Here is a 14,200-nt window from a genome sequence, read left to right on the forward strand (position 1 = left end):
GCTAAATCTTCCCAATAGTGAGATAAAGGGCATTTTTAGTATTTTGGCAAATCTGTTTCATTTCCAGCTTAAAAGATAACTGGATTCTCATCTCTGCTTCTGTACACACATTCTACTCCAGGAACAAGGAAGAGGGATTAAAAATCTATCATTTGAGCCCGACCAGGCGGTGGTGCAGTGGGTAGAGCATACGACTGGGACGTGGAGGACCCAGGCTCGAGACCCTGAGGTTGCAGCTTCAGTGTGGGCTCATCTGGTTTGAGCAAGGCTCACCAGCTTGAGCCCAAGGTCACTGGCTTGAGCAAGGGGTCACTCGGTCTGCTGTAGCCCCCTGGTCAAGGCACATATGAGAAAACAGTCAATGAACAACTAAGGAGCTGCAACGAAGAATTGTGTTTCTCATCTCTCTCCCTTACTGTCTGTCCCTATCCCTCTCTGTCTTCTCTGTCACATACACACCAAAAAAAAAAGAAAGAAAAAGAAGTATCTGTCATTTGATGATTCCTACAAACCCAAGGCTGTCCTCCAACTAATAGTTTCAGAAACACTTCCTAGTTGAACCAAGTCAAAGCTCTAAACTATTTACTGATTGGTCCCATAAAGAATATTAAGTACATAAATAATGCCAACAAATCATTAAATATCTGGGTGTCAGCTACTCTGTGCACATAAACTCAGTGTCTCCATTTCCTTCTGGAGATGGAGAAGAAGAGGGCCCCTTCATGCTAACCCAAGCCCAGCCCTACACTGTGGGACACCCTTCAGGTCGGCAAGGCCCTGCGGCTCTTCCTCACAAGGAGGTCCCCCCCCGGGGGGGCTGTGCTATGTCTTCCCTTCTCTTTTCCAACCCCTACAAGCCCCGAAACTGGTCAGTGGGAGATCTTTCTCAGAGGTCACTAGAACCATCTTTCTGGGCCACTCACAGCTGAACTGCGCCCAAGTCAGAGGACCGCGTTCCACCTGCGCTACGCAGGGCTCCCAGCGCCCCAGGGCCCTACGCCGCAGTGACCCACAGGCGAGCGTCAAGCTCTGTCCAGGCCCCTTCTCATCACCCCCTCCGCCTCGGGCTCCATCTCTGCCTCCATCCTGCCCCTCTGCTCCAAAGGGTCGTGCGCGCTCGTCTCCCCTCAAGCTCAGAAGTGCCCGTTCCACCGCACGGTGGGCCCGCGCTGCACACCCAGGCAGCGGCGGCGGCTCTGCGCTCGGCCTCCTCCTCTTCCTCGGGAGTCTGCAGTCCTCTGGCGAGGACTCCAGCCTCATTCCAGCAGGGGCTTCACGTCAGAGCTCCGACGTGACAATCGACCGCAGGCTGGCATCGTCACAGGCCTTACACAACGTCCCTGCTCACCTGCAACCCAACCCTTCAGCCCTGTCAGGTCCTCCAAACACGGCCCTAATCCCCCCGCCTCAACCGCAGCGCCTCGGCCGCCCCTGTGCCCTAGTCGTGCTCGGCTGCATCTGAACCCCACCCCCACCCCGGGCACCAGCACCCCTCGCACCTGGACCCGCACACCAGCTCCCAACCACCCTCCGGGCGGGAACGGCCCCCTGCCCTCCATTAGCTCTCGGTCATCTCTCAACGCAGGGTGCCGTCCCACTCAGGACCTTGCGGCGGCCTCCGCCCACTAAGACCCCCGGGCACCGCACCTGCCAGGCCCCCTGCCCCCACACGTCGCTCCAGCCACGCCGATGACAGTTGATAACACCGGGTCACGCAGTTGAAAACTGCTAAGGAAAGCAGGTCTTTCTAGCTCTCATCACAAGAGAAGAACCGGTGGCAGGTGTGGTGACGGAGGGAAGCGAGGCGCGTGTGGGATTTCACAGCCGACACGAGTCCCGCGCTGTCACGTCGCGTATCTGGAGCTTGTGTGGGTCAGGTCAATGCCACTCAGTAAACAAATACACACGGTCCAGGCAGGACGGCCCTTCCTCCTGGATCACACCACATGATTAAACTAAACATTGTTTTCGTATAGTGAGTAATCAGGTTAAGGCTTCTACTCGTCGTCCTGCGCACAGAGACCGTAGAGTCACGCTCTCCCCGGCACCGACCGACCCGTCGGCTGCCCAGGGAAATGTGCACGGCATCCCCAGACAGCAGCTGCTGTGACAGCAGCCCGGGACGCTCAAGGGAACGGAGACCTCGGCCAAGGCCTCCTGCTCTGCCTGCGGTGCAAAGGGGGCGAGGGACTGTCCTGCGTGGACTTAGGAGCCAGTCCCCGACTTCGAGCAGCCGAGGGCGGCGGCTCCGCGGAGCTGAGCGTCGCGCACACCGCAAGAGCAGATGGAGGAAGAGAGGAGCTCAGGCTCCCTTCGCTCTGCGCACCTGCAGGGCGGGCTGGGTCGATACCAGACGGGCACTGGGACCCAGCGCGGCCGGAGCGCCCAGCCGAGGGCGGGACGCGCCGCCGCTCCTCCCCGGTTGGGGCGGGCCCTCGTCCGGGCGCCGTGGGGCCGCCATGCCGGGCCGCCTGCTGCTGAGCCTGGGGCAGTGGTGGCGCCGCTACAAGTACCGCTTCGTACCTTGGGTCGCGCTGAACCTAAGCCACAACCCCAGGTGACGGGACGCAGAGGCGACAGCCGGGGCTTCCCTCAGCGGGAGACGCCTTGGTGGCCTCGGGACTTGAGCCAGGCGGCCGAAGTGGGCGGGAGCCTCTAGTGGGCGGGGCCTCTAGTGGTGGGCGGGGGCCCCTAGTGGGCGGGGGCCTCTAGTGGACGGAGCCACGGGCAGGCGGGGCTTCCTGCTCCCGAAGGGCAGACACTGCCAGCTCGTGGTAGGTGCGAACTGAGGTGGGCGGGGCTCCGGTGGACGGAGTTTCCTGAAGCCGGCTAACGGTAGGTGGAGTCAAGGCGAACGGGCAAGGGTGGGCGGAGCTTACTGAGGCCCCTGGCTTTTGGTAGGTGGAGCCTGAGACAAGCTCGGCCCGAGGTGGGCGTGGCCGTGGTTGAGTCTGCGGGAGTCAGAGGAGGGCCGAGCGCCCGACGGGTCGTGAAGCTTAAGGGTGGGTGGGGCCTGAGGCCTGTTTCCCGTCGTGCCCCGCGCGGCGGGTTTGGCCAAGTAGGCGCTGTGCCCATGTCGGTTCGGTTTAGCAGTCTGCGCTGGCTCGGGCGCCTGCAAAGTGTGGAAAGTTTTGAATGAGACGTGCAGCGCGGCGTGTGGTGCGTAGCCGGCCCTCCGCCGGGCGTGGCTAGCAGGTGGACATCCTAGAAAGACCAGGCCCCGGCTGGTTCAGGTGGTGAGAGCCACCCCCTGGCGGCGAGACCTTCGTTCAGCGGTGGGAGTGCCGCGCGTGGGCGCGGGTCCGCGCCTGGGCCAGCGGGTGGCGGCGGGCCGGTGACGCCGGCGCCAGTCCGTTGTGCGCTGGTGGGACAGGTCCCCGTGATGTCCACGGGAGCGGTTAGAGCCCCAGTTTCCAGAGGCGTCGTGAACTTTCTTTTGGTCCAGAGGTAAAAGCCATAGGATGATGGCATCACACTGTTGCAGCCATGAAGGAAGTGCTCACTCCTGAGAGAGGATGTGACAACGTGTATAAAATGTCGTGACCTGCGATGTGTATTTGAAACTACATGGCTAGGAAAAGCCATGGCCTGCGGGGATTCTCAGTGGCAAGACAGTCAGATGGGCTGCCGTGGGGGCTGCTCTGTCACTCCACCCCCATGCCACTTACCACCTTTAGGACCTAACATCTCCAAATGCAAGGACTCGGCCACATAACATGCTGTAGGATTGGTCCTTTCATAAACCTTGGCAGTTTTTTCCCTTGGGTATGTATTGTTGGCCGTTTGATAACTCTACCCCTGAACAGCTCTCTTAGTTGTCTGCGCTTCAAACTCACGAAATTATTTTCATGGAGCCAGTAACCCCAGAAGGCCTCAAGACAGTCCCGCTGGCGTTTATCAGCTGAAGGGTAGTGATTAGAGATTTCTCCCGTTTTTTAGGACTCTCCGATATGTTCCAGAGGCGTTTAAAGACAAGGTTATCTCGGATGAAGATGTTCTCGGAATGTTACTGAAAGTTTTCCAGGCTCTATTCGTAAACGATTTCGATAAACAAGCGGCAGTCTTGACTGTGCTTCCAGAACTTGTTCAATCAAAATATCAAGACCTCCTATCAGGTCAACATCCAAGGGTGGAACTGCTTGAAAACAGATGTCATCAGCAAAATGTCTTTAAACCAGAGGACATTCTTTATAAGACACTGGGTTTCAGTGTTGCTCGGGCAACTAGCTCATTGATGTCTGCTGGAAGAGGTGTCTTTGTCACTAAAGGACTGGTAACAAAAGGCACAGTTGTATCCATGTATCCTGGTAAATATAGGTTCAAAAAAAAAATAAGCCTAGTCCTGTAATCCTTAGAGTAAGGAGTTGAATTGGAAGATTTTTAAATCTGGATTTGGAAATTAACTGTTTATAAATTACTTTATGTGTTACAAAGTATCCATAGGTATTTATTGGCATAAATGCATTTTAAGGAAATTTTTCTAGTCAGTGTTTCCATTTAAGAGATTATGGTATGGCTTCCTTTGATCAGATTTATTGCTTAGAAAACACGAGAGAGTAAGTCATTTTGGCATAGATAATTGGTAACTAAAGGAAAAAAGGATGTAGATTAAAACATAAAAGATAGATTTTCAACCCCTACATCCCTGAATAAAGACCTTCCTGCCATTTCTGCGTTTGGAAAATAAAGCAGCTTCTTTGCAAAAGCTCTTTAATTAGGCTGCTCAGTAGACTATGTCATTTGTTAAGCTCACATTCTCTTATTTGGTGTAGTGGAAAATATATGTGGATGTTTAAGTCGGAGAGACTTACGATTCCAGAAAGTCCTTCAAGAACTAATTTTCATCCCTAGCAAGAGAGTCTCAATTTTTTCCTACACATTGACTCTGTAAACACTGAATGTACAGCCAACAACAAATGAATTCTGAAATAAACATAAGGGATTAACATGCCTGGAACATAAGAAGCACCCAGTAGGTGCAACATTGTCTCCTTTCCTCCATTTGCTGGTGAAGGGGGACTCCACCTGAATGTCAGTCTCCTCTGTACCCTTGTATGTCTACAGTATTTAATTGGCCATTAACAAAATACATTTCCGAAAAGATGCTCTGATAGATGTCTAATCACCTGTGACTAGAACAAAAACACGACTCTGTAAACCCAAGCCTGAAACATGTACATGTTTTTGTGAACCAAGTCATACCTTTCTCAGCTGTTGGTTCTGTGCTCTTTGCCTTGGGGTACTCTTTAAAGGGAGAAACTAGCTAAAGGGAATGTGATGGTCTAGATTGGAGGTAAAATGTTAGTAAAAAAGGTTGAGAAACTAAAACTGTTACATGTTCTGTGTATGTTGCAGAGAAAGGTCCTTGTCATGATGTTGGTGATTTTCACACGCCATCATTTGTCTTTGTCTTGTTGCATAATAGGTACAGTGTATCAGAAATACGAGCCAATCTTTTTCCAGTCCATCGGAAATCCATTTATTTTTAGATGCTTGGATGGCATACTCATTGATGGAAATGACAAAGGAATATCGAGACTTGTGTACAGGTAAGTTGATGGTGCCATGTTCAAGTTTAGTTATAGGAAACAGAACCATACCCCAACGACTGTAATCACTAGCCTTAGTTGCCCAATTGATTAGACTAAAGGGTTTTCTTTGTATGTTTTTTTTTTTAAGAAAAATAGCACTTTTTCGGTTGCAAAGTTAATTTTGTGTTTTTGAACTTGAAGAGAAGAGCTGTCCCTTAGCAATACTTTCACCTGTTTCAGATCTTGCAACAGAAGGGATCGACTTGGCCCTTTCAAAATGAGCGATAGTACGTGGCTAACATCAGAAACTCAGAATCCTCTGGCTGTAGGACAGTATGTCAACAATTGTTCCAATGGTAAGCTGGCATTGTGGGGCCATGAGACGGATATTAAAGAGTTAGAAATCATTCTCTTCCTTTGCCATATGACTGAATGCCAGGGGCAGTGGAGTTTAACATCTCAGCAATCTGAAGCCCTTACAGAAACTCACTCTTTGAGACAGATGTCAAAGAGAGAATTTGGAGAAACAATAATATACATTAATTGGAACTCTTTAATTTACTACTTTTGTTTTGGTGGTGTAGTCAACATAGGCAATTGAAAACTGCCCTTTTGATCATTATTATCATCATTTTTTAATAGTTAACAGTTGAGAAAACTGCTATGTTAGTCTTGCTGGCTTGTACTTTACCTGATTAGTGCATGAGCATGTGGCAGCGCCATGTTTGTATAGTCTAAGTAAGGCTATGAGTGCTGCACTCGGGGTGGATGGTGCATTGCCTGCCTGCCACTGTGAGGCGCTTTTTTTTGCTGTTTGTTCACTTGCTGCTGTGGGAAGAGGTTTCTTTTGCCAGGTTACTCAGCCACCATTATGAGACTCTGCTAAACGGGAATGGCCCCAGGCTTTCTGGCCCCACAGTTTCTGTACCGTCTGCTGGAATCCAGGGTGGACTTGCCTGTCCTCTGCCACCAGCATTATGTTAATTTAGAAATTATTTTGTCTGTGCCCCCATATAGCCTTGTAGATTAACCACTAGTCTGGTCTCCCCTTTCTGTTATTAACTTTGTAAATAATTTAACCTTCTCTGAGGCTTGACTTTCCCACAAGTGTAAATTTGATCATCTATCTAGCTGCCTTAGCATAGGCTTTGGCGATAGGGAGATGTGAACTTGAGGCCTGACTCTTCTCCTTAGCCCAGGGGTCCCCAAACTTTTTACACAGGGGGCCAGTTCACTGTCCCTCAGACCGTTGGAGGGCCGGACTATAAAAAAACTATGAACAAATCCCTATGCATACTGCACATATCTTATTTTAAAGTAAAAAAACAACAACAAAAAAAAACAGGAACAAATACAATATTTAAAATAAAGAACAAGTAAATTTAAATCAACAAACTGACCAGTATTTCAATGGGAACTATGGACCTGCTTTTGGCTAATGAGATGGTCAATGTGCTCCTCTCACTGACCACCAATGAAAGAGGTGCCCATTCCGGAAGTGCGGTGGGGGCCTGATAAATGGCCTCAGGGGGCCGTAAGTGGCCCGCGGGCCGTAGTTTGGGGACCCCTGCCTTAGCCTTTAACCTTCTGAGCCTGTTTCCTCATCTTCAACAAGTAAATTTAAAAAAAACAACAACCATAGACATATGTTTTGTATATATAAAGCTTAGCAGTGCCTGGAACATAATAGTAATTACTAAATTGAGCATGTTCTGATAATTTAGAAAACCCCACATCAAGTGTCATAATTCAGTCTGTTGGGGAAACAGCTATGTTGGGCTTGCTCACTGGCTTACTGGCTGCAAGCACTTTGCTTGATTGGTGCGTGAACCCGTGGCAGAAGCACGTGTGCAGAGTCTATGTAAGGCTATGGGTACTTGCACCAGGGGATTGCAGGTAGCGGATTGTGGATTGCCTGCCCTCCCGCCCACCACTGTGAGGGGGCATTTTTTTGCTGTTTCTTTGCCTGCTGTTTCCCCTGCCTGTTTGCTTGTCCACTGTTGCAAGACTTTATTAAACAGTAATAGCTCAACGCTTTCTGGCTCCGTAGTTTTTCTACCATCTGCCTGAATCCAGTGTGAACCTGCCTGGCCTCGGCCACCAGCATTGCACGGTCCTGTTTCCCATGACCTTGTAATATGGCTCTGTTTCTAAAAATGGCATCCTTGTTCCTAGACAGGCCAGCTAATGTCTGTTACCAGGAGTTTGACCTGCCCACAGTTTTCCCTGTAGAACTGAAGCAGTATCTCCCGAACATTGCCTATAGCTGGGACGGACAAAGGTTAGTCTTCACAGAGAGCCTTTCCTAGCTTCAGTCCATGCTGGGCTGAAAAAAAATTTTTCTCTAAAAAAAAAGATACACTGTATATAGAATTTGGGTGTTTTATTTTAGTTAAAAATTATAACTTAGGTTTTTATGTTCACATCATAATGTGTTTATGTAGACTTACTTGAAAATAAAAATTTTCCATGAACTTACCAACCTTAAAGTTTTTTTCAAGTGATTCTGCTGTTTATCCTACCTACAGAATCTTCCAAAAACATTTTTACTCAATCATTCTAAGGACCATGTTCTCCACCAGTCCTGAGAGCACCTCACCAAAGAAAGAGGCCAAAGGACACATTAGTTCTTTTGCCCCTTTCTCTATTAGATCTGGAAACTAATAGTGGGGGGAAATAAAAGATATACCAACTAAAATTAGAAAGTAAAATAATTGCCTGACCAGGCGGTGGCACAGTGAATAGAGCATCAGATTGGGATGCGGAGGACTCAGGTTTGAGACTCCAAGGTCGCCAGCTTGAGCACAGGCTCATCCGGTTTGAGCAAAAGCTCACCAGCTTGGACCCAAGGTCGCTGGCTCGAGCAAGGGGTTACTTGGTCTGCTGTAGCCCCACGGTCAAGGCACATGAGAAAGCAATCAATGAACAACTAAGGTGTCGCAAGGAAAAACTAATGATTGATGCTTCTCATCTCTCCATTCCTGTCTATCCCTCTCTATGACTCTCTCTCTGTCTCTGTAAAAAAAAAAAAAAAAAAAAAAAAAAAAAAAAAAAGTAAAATAATTTTTTTAAAATAGTGAAAAAAGAAACATATTTAGAACATTTTTATTGTGGCATTAATCTTCTGTCCACTCAGTGTAAAATCTACTGAAAGTACTCAAGTAACAATTGTTAGTAATTCTGAGTTCTCTATCAACAATGATATAGGAAGATATAATCTTTGTATCACAAGGTTGCCATTTGCTAGCAAACTATTTTGTATGGGCCCTATGAGTTGTCCTTTTAAAAGAATAGTATTTAAAACTTCCAGACTATTCCCTGCCCTTAAAACTTGATAACTTTTCTTTTTTTTTTTTTTATTTTATTTATTTATTTTTTTTATTTATTCATTTTAGAGAAGAGAGAGAGAGAGAGAGAAGAGAGAGAGACAGGGGGGAGGAGCTGGAAGCATCAACTCCCATATGTGCCTGACCAGGCAAGCCCAGGGTTTCGAACCGGCGACCTCAGCATTTCCAGGTCGACGCTTTATCCACTGCGCCACCACAGGTCAGGCCCAACTTTTCTTGTTTGAATATTTAAATTAGGCTTTTTTTAGCCATCTACTCTGAGGCATTATGTCATTACTACTCAGCAAGTACAGGAAACATTAAAGGAGTAGGAACATTGAACATTATACATCTTGTGTCTATAAGAAAACTATTTTTTAATCCAATTTTAAGGAATGTTTCCAGGTTTGCAGAATACAAAGACATAATTTTAAAATGTTAAACTTAATGATAGCATTTTTTAATACCTCTTTATTGTATATTTTCTCTCTATTTCATAAAGGATTTAAGTTTACTTAGAAAATTTCATCAACTGTAACAAGAGAGCATACCTTCAATGTGAGGCCACAGAAGAAAGTATGGGTTAGTTAGTACAAAGGGGAAACAGGATAGAAAAGAAAATGAGAGGAAAGTGCAAAATGTAAAACCATGATGTGCTTCTAAGCATTTATAATGGTATCATTTTAAAATGCTTTTTAGGACACCAGTTTTGAGGACCTGCAACAGAACATGTTCAGAAGTCGTCAGTTGTATCAGCTTATTGATCTGTGATCTTTTTAAATGATCTTGAATGGACATAGTCTACTTTTTTTTTTTAATTAAGTGAGAGGCAGGAGGCAAACAAAAAGGTTTCTGCATGCATCCCAACCAGGGTCCACCCTGGTAAGCCCCCTACCTGGCGATGCTCTGCCCAGCTGGGGGTGCTGCTCCATTGCTTGGCACCTGAGCTTAGTGCCTAGTGCCTGAGGCATAGGCCATGGAGCCATCCTCAATTCCTGGGGCCAACTTTCTCTAACCATTGGAGCCATGGCTATGGGAGGAGAGGGGGGAGAGAGAAAGAAAGAAAGAAATGAGAGGGGGAGGGGTGGAAAAGCAAATGGTCACTTCTCCTGTGTGCCCTGACTAGGATTCGAACCCAGGACTTCCACATGCCTGGCCGATGCTCAACCACTGAGCCAACAGGCCAGTGCTGACATAGTCTACTTTTAAATGCCTCCATAAAGGATAAGAATGGTTTCCTCTTGGAGATCAAGTGCGTAAACTGAAATGATAGTAAGGAATGTGAATGAAATGACCTCCGTGACACTCATATTGGTTAAAGGAATGTGATCTTGTTCTGTTAACTCTTCTAAGTTGCATGTGTTGTTCTTATTTTCAGCTCCCTGCGCTGTGTTGTCCTTGTCGCACTCAGGGACATCAGACAAGGAGAAGAGCTTTTTTCAAACTACTATACAATTGTCAGCTGACTCTCTGAATGCAAAATTGGGTTTTCTACTCAGTATTGAGCTAACCTTAAGGTTTTTGTGAGTCAAGTCTCTGAGTTCCACCTGTATAGCACATTATCTTGAGATCAGATCAGAGTGGGACTTTTACATTTTTGTTGATATTTTATTCGTGTTTCAATTCCACAATAAAAGCTGTTTGCTTTGTTACAATTTCAAATTTGCGATGCGATTCCAATTTTATTTCATTTCACCTAAATACACAGTTATGTTATTAAATTAAAACCTACTGCCTGAACTTACAATTTCAGTGTTTCTTTTGTTTATTTGCTATATCTTTGTAGTGGTTTATAAAATTCTAGCCAAGTCATCAGCAATTTCTTTTGCTGTTGATATTGATGAACTTCGTTAAAAACTTTATTTTTATAGAATAAACTAAAGTTAAACATATTTTTTGTGTTACCATGAGTTAACTGATGTGTCCCTGTGTATGTATGTATAATTGAAGGATTGTTTTAACTGGCTAAGGGAGAAAATGTCAGGGAGTGGGGTGGTCATTCTGCTATTTTCACTTTTTAAAAAAAATATTTTATGTATTCATTTTAGAAGAGGAGAGAGAAAAGGGGGAGGAGCAGGAAGCATCAACTCCCATATGTGCCTTGACCGGGCCCAGGGCTTTGAACCGGTGACCTCAGCGTTCCAGGTTGATGCTTTATCCACTGTGCCACCACAGGTCAGGCCCGCAACTTTACTTCAACATTTACACACACACACAGTTTAAAACAGCGTGGGAGAGATGGTTTGATATAGGAATTTGTTAAAAGCTCGTGGTGGGGCAAACACATCCTGTTTACACATGGAAAGAAGGCTCCCATTAGTCATGCTCCTGGCCTCACTGCACCCCCTGGGGGAAGCTTGACTTTTTGTGATTCTCTGGAGAACTGGACACCAGAGCCCTCAAGTTTCTTCTCTGTGGACTCAGCCCACAGAGGACATGTCACTGGCCACTCTCTGCCCTATGTAGGCAGCCCCGTGGTCAGCTTGGCCTGTGGTGAACGAGGAGTGAGCCAACTTGGCCACTGCTCTGAAGCCACTTTCTACAGCGAGTTTTATTTGTAATAGACACTTTCACCTCCATCGACCTGACTCCCTTGTCCAGCTCTGTTCCAAATGTGGGTAAGGAAGGGGTGTGTTTACAGGGCTCTGCTGTCCTCTTCTGGGGCTCTACTGTCCTCACCCGGGCTGTAGAACCAGACTCTCCTCCTTAGCTTCTCACCAGGCTTCCTGCAGCGGACAGCCTCTGTCCCTGCACAGAATAGGTCACAGAGAGTGTTTCTCTCAAAACTAAGTCCGGTCTTCCCCTGCCTGTGCTCAAAACCCCTGCTCAAAATTCTGACCACTCGTCCCATCCTGGGTACATGCTGTGGTCTTAAACACACACTCCCCTGCTCACTCCACCCAGCCACACACACCTGCCTGCTGCCCCTCCTGCACTTGCTGGGTGCACTGCCCCAGGACATTTGCACGCTCCCTTGTCTGCCAGATCTTCCTCCAACAGCCATGGAACTCATTCCCTCCTGTCACCTCTCCTCAATGCCCTACTGAAACTTACGGTCCCTCACTGCCCCTGGAAGTTTCTGTTCCACTTCCCTCTTTTTCTCCGTGGCATTAAACATGTATAAGGTGGGCAAAAGGAGGTTTATAGCTAGTCACATGGAGTAGAATGCAATAGTAAATGATAACACAAGAATAAGCTGTGTTTCGCTGACTCAGAACTGTAAACCTACTTTTGTCCCACATTGAGCGTTCGTTTTTCTCTTATAAAAAAATCAACCTACTTAACTGAGAAGATCCTACGGTCCAGGACTGTGTGTAAAATACGAAAACTAGCTCCTGTGGATGTAGTAGGTAGGCTGAAGTATTTGGGAGTGAAGGGTTACAATGCCTGTGACTTGAAAAATAGTTCAGAAAAAAATGCATGATAGAGCACAAATACGGTAAATGTTACTTATTCTGTGTGGGTTGTTCTTTGTGCCGTTCAACTTGTCTTTAACGTTTTATATACTTTTTTATTTTTATTTTATTTCTTATAATTTTTAAAAGTTGGAAACAGGGAGGCAGTCAGACAGACTCCCACATGCGCCTGACCTGGATCCACCCGGCATGCCCACCAGGGGGCGTCGCTCTGCCGCAACCAGAGCCATTCCAGCGCCTGAGGCAGAGGCCACAGAGCCATCCTCAGCACCCGGGCAAACTTTGCTCCAATGGAGCCTCGGCTGCGGGAGGGGAAGAGAGAGACAGAGAGGAAGGAGAGGGGAAGGGTGGAGAAGCAGATGGGTGCCTCTCCTGTGTGCCCTGGCCAGCAATCAAACCCGGGACTCCTGGACGCCAGGACGCCAGGCCGACGCTCTACCACTGAGCCAACTGGCCAAGGCCTGTATACTTTTTAAAAGTTGGGGAAAGTCACCATCAACTTAAGGGTAATGTCACCAATATTTAGTGAATACCTACGTATTCTGTGCAGGGTTCTGGGAATAAATGCTTATGGTGGGCCTGAAGGGTGTGCATGGGACCATGACGGTTTGTCCTGGAAATGGAGTAAAGGTTATTTTCTTAAATTGAAGTTATTGGGGTGACATTGGTTCATAAACTTATACAGGTGTCAGGTGCACAGTTTTATAACACATCACCTGTGCATTGTGTTGTGTTCACCAACCCACGTCCGGTCTCCCTCCATCAGCATTTGTCCCCTTGATCTCCTGACTCCCCCACTGCCCCCTTCTCTCTGGTAATCACCATGCTCTTTGATGTTTTTAAACGTAGAACCGCCTTTCCTTCTCCTTACTAAAGTAACTTTTTCAATTTGTAAGTGGGTGATTTCGCTTCTGATATGCCGCTGTGAATCCTGTGCCAGTGCACAGCATTGCTGCAGTGTCACCTGTCCGTCTGTGAAGGCAGGCGCAAAGGCAGGCTGCACAACGGGGCAGTGTGTCTGAAGTTCATGTTGGCTAGGGCACTATACACAGAACCTTGTAAGCACGCCTGGTCTAGGACACGAATTCGGAGCCCTGGGCACTGTTTGTCAGAGAACCTTCACATGCAGAAACAGAGGATGAGGACTAGGGGTCACTAACCTGGATGGGAAGTGGTGAACAGTGCTGTGTCCCAAGGACTTGTTTAAATTATATAAGTGTGTACAAAAACACCCCATCTATAGACGCCCAGTCCGTTGAGGAAGACAGAGAAGGAGCAGGCAGGCACAGAGCAAACCACTGATGGAAGTTATGGCCCAAATAGATAAGGTATAGAAGTCACTAGTTTGTTCTACTCCTTCCCCTAAAAGCCTGAAACACAATGTCACTCTTCTTTGGCACCTGGCCACCTTCAAAAGTCCCCCATTGAAGGTGCACCTGTGTCACCCAGACCCTGCACGCCAGGCTCTTTGGTGTCCGTGAAGGCAGGCATATGGCTTTGGACAAGCCAGCAAAGGGTCCAGGCTTTGTTTCCATGTCACCCTCTCTGTCCTTACACAAAACCTGGACATTCTAGGCAGCCTGACCAGCACATGTTAAGAATGGAACTACAGAGCAAGTGAAATACGGGTATAAACCTGTGAAATTAGGCGGAAAGAGCTTTAGCTTGAAAAGATGAAAGCTTAGGGAAGATATTTCTAGAGTCTATTAAACTGTGAATATAATCAAGACTGGTTTACAATATATTCTGTCAAACAATAACGTGATCAAATTTCAGATATCATGTCTTCCTAAAAAAGCATAGTTACCTAGAAAAGTGTTTGAAACATAAAACATTCATTAAATATCTCCTTAAATTTTGAAAGTATAATCCTCATTCTGGGATGGCTATGGTTTTATTATAAATGGAAATTTATTATAGAGAATTT

General features: G+C 47.0%; 1 protein-coding gene across 3 annotated transcripts; it reads left to right on the forward strand.

Annotated features, from left to right (window-relative positions):
* The first annotated feature begins 2,429 nt into the window (after nucleotides 1-2,429).
* Nucleotides 2,430-10,519, forward strand: SETD9 (SET domain containing 9). Of its 3 annotated transcripts, XM_066240939.1 has the most exons (7): nucleotides 2,430-2,557; nucleotides 3,940-4,307; nucleotides 5,426-5,549; nucleotides 5,772-5,887; nucleotides 7,707-7,816; nucleotides 8,929-9,077; nucleotides 10,236-10,519. In XM_066240939.1, the coding sequence occupies exons 1-7, from the start codon at nucleotides 2,460-2,462 to the stop codon at nucleotides 10,321-10,323; spliced, it is 1,053 nt and encodes a 350-aa protein (XP_066097036.1). In that variant the 5' UTR covers nucleotides 2,430-2,459; the 3' UTR covers nucleotides 10,324-10,519. The 3 variants fall into 3 exon arrangements, with proteins under 3 accessions (XP_066097036.1, XP_066097045.1, XP_066097056.1); XM_066240948.1 differs by lacking the exon at nucleotides 8,929-9,077 and having other exon boundaries at nucleotides 7,707-7,812; XM_066240959.1 differs by lacking the exons at nucleotides 7,707-7,816; nucleotides 8,929-9,077.
* Nucleotides 10,520-14,200: the final 3,681 nt, after the last annotated feature.

This window comes from Saccopteryx bilineata, chromosome 1 (assembly GCF_036850765.1).
Source record: "Saccopteryx bilineata isolate mSacBil1 chromosome 1, mSacBil1_pri_phased_curated, whole genome shotgun sequence".
NCBI lineage: Eukaryota > Metazoa > Chordata > Mammalia > Chiroptera > Emballonuridae > Saccopteryx > Saccopteryx bilineata.

Excerpts from the sequence above, each read along its gene's own strand:
- SETD9 (XM_066240939.1), top strand. The coding sequence starts at position 2,460 with ATGCCGGGCCGCCTGCTGCTGAGCCTGGGGCAGTGGTGGCGCCGCTAC. Across the intron at positions 5,888-7,706 it reads TGTCAACAATTGTTCCAATG|ACAGGCCAGCTAATGTCTGT; the intron begins GTAAGCTGGCAT and ends CCTTGTTCCTAG. Across the intron at positions 7,817-8,928 it reads GCTGGGACGGACAAAGGTTA|AAGAGAGAGAGAGAGAGAGA; the intron begins GTCTTCACAGAG and ends TTCATTTTAGAG.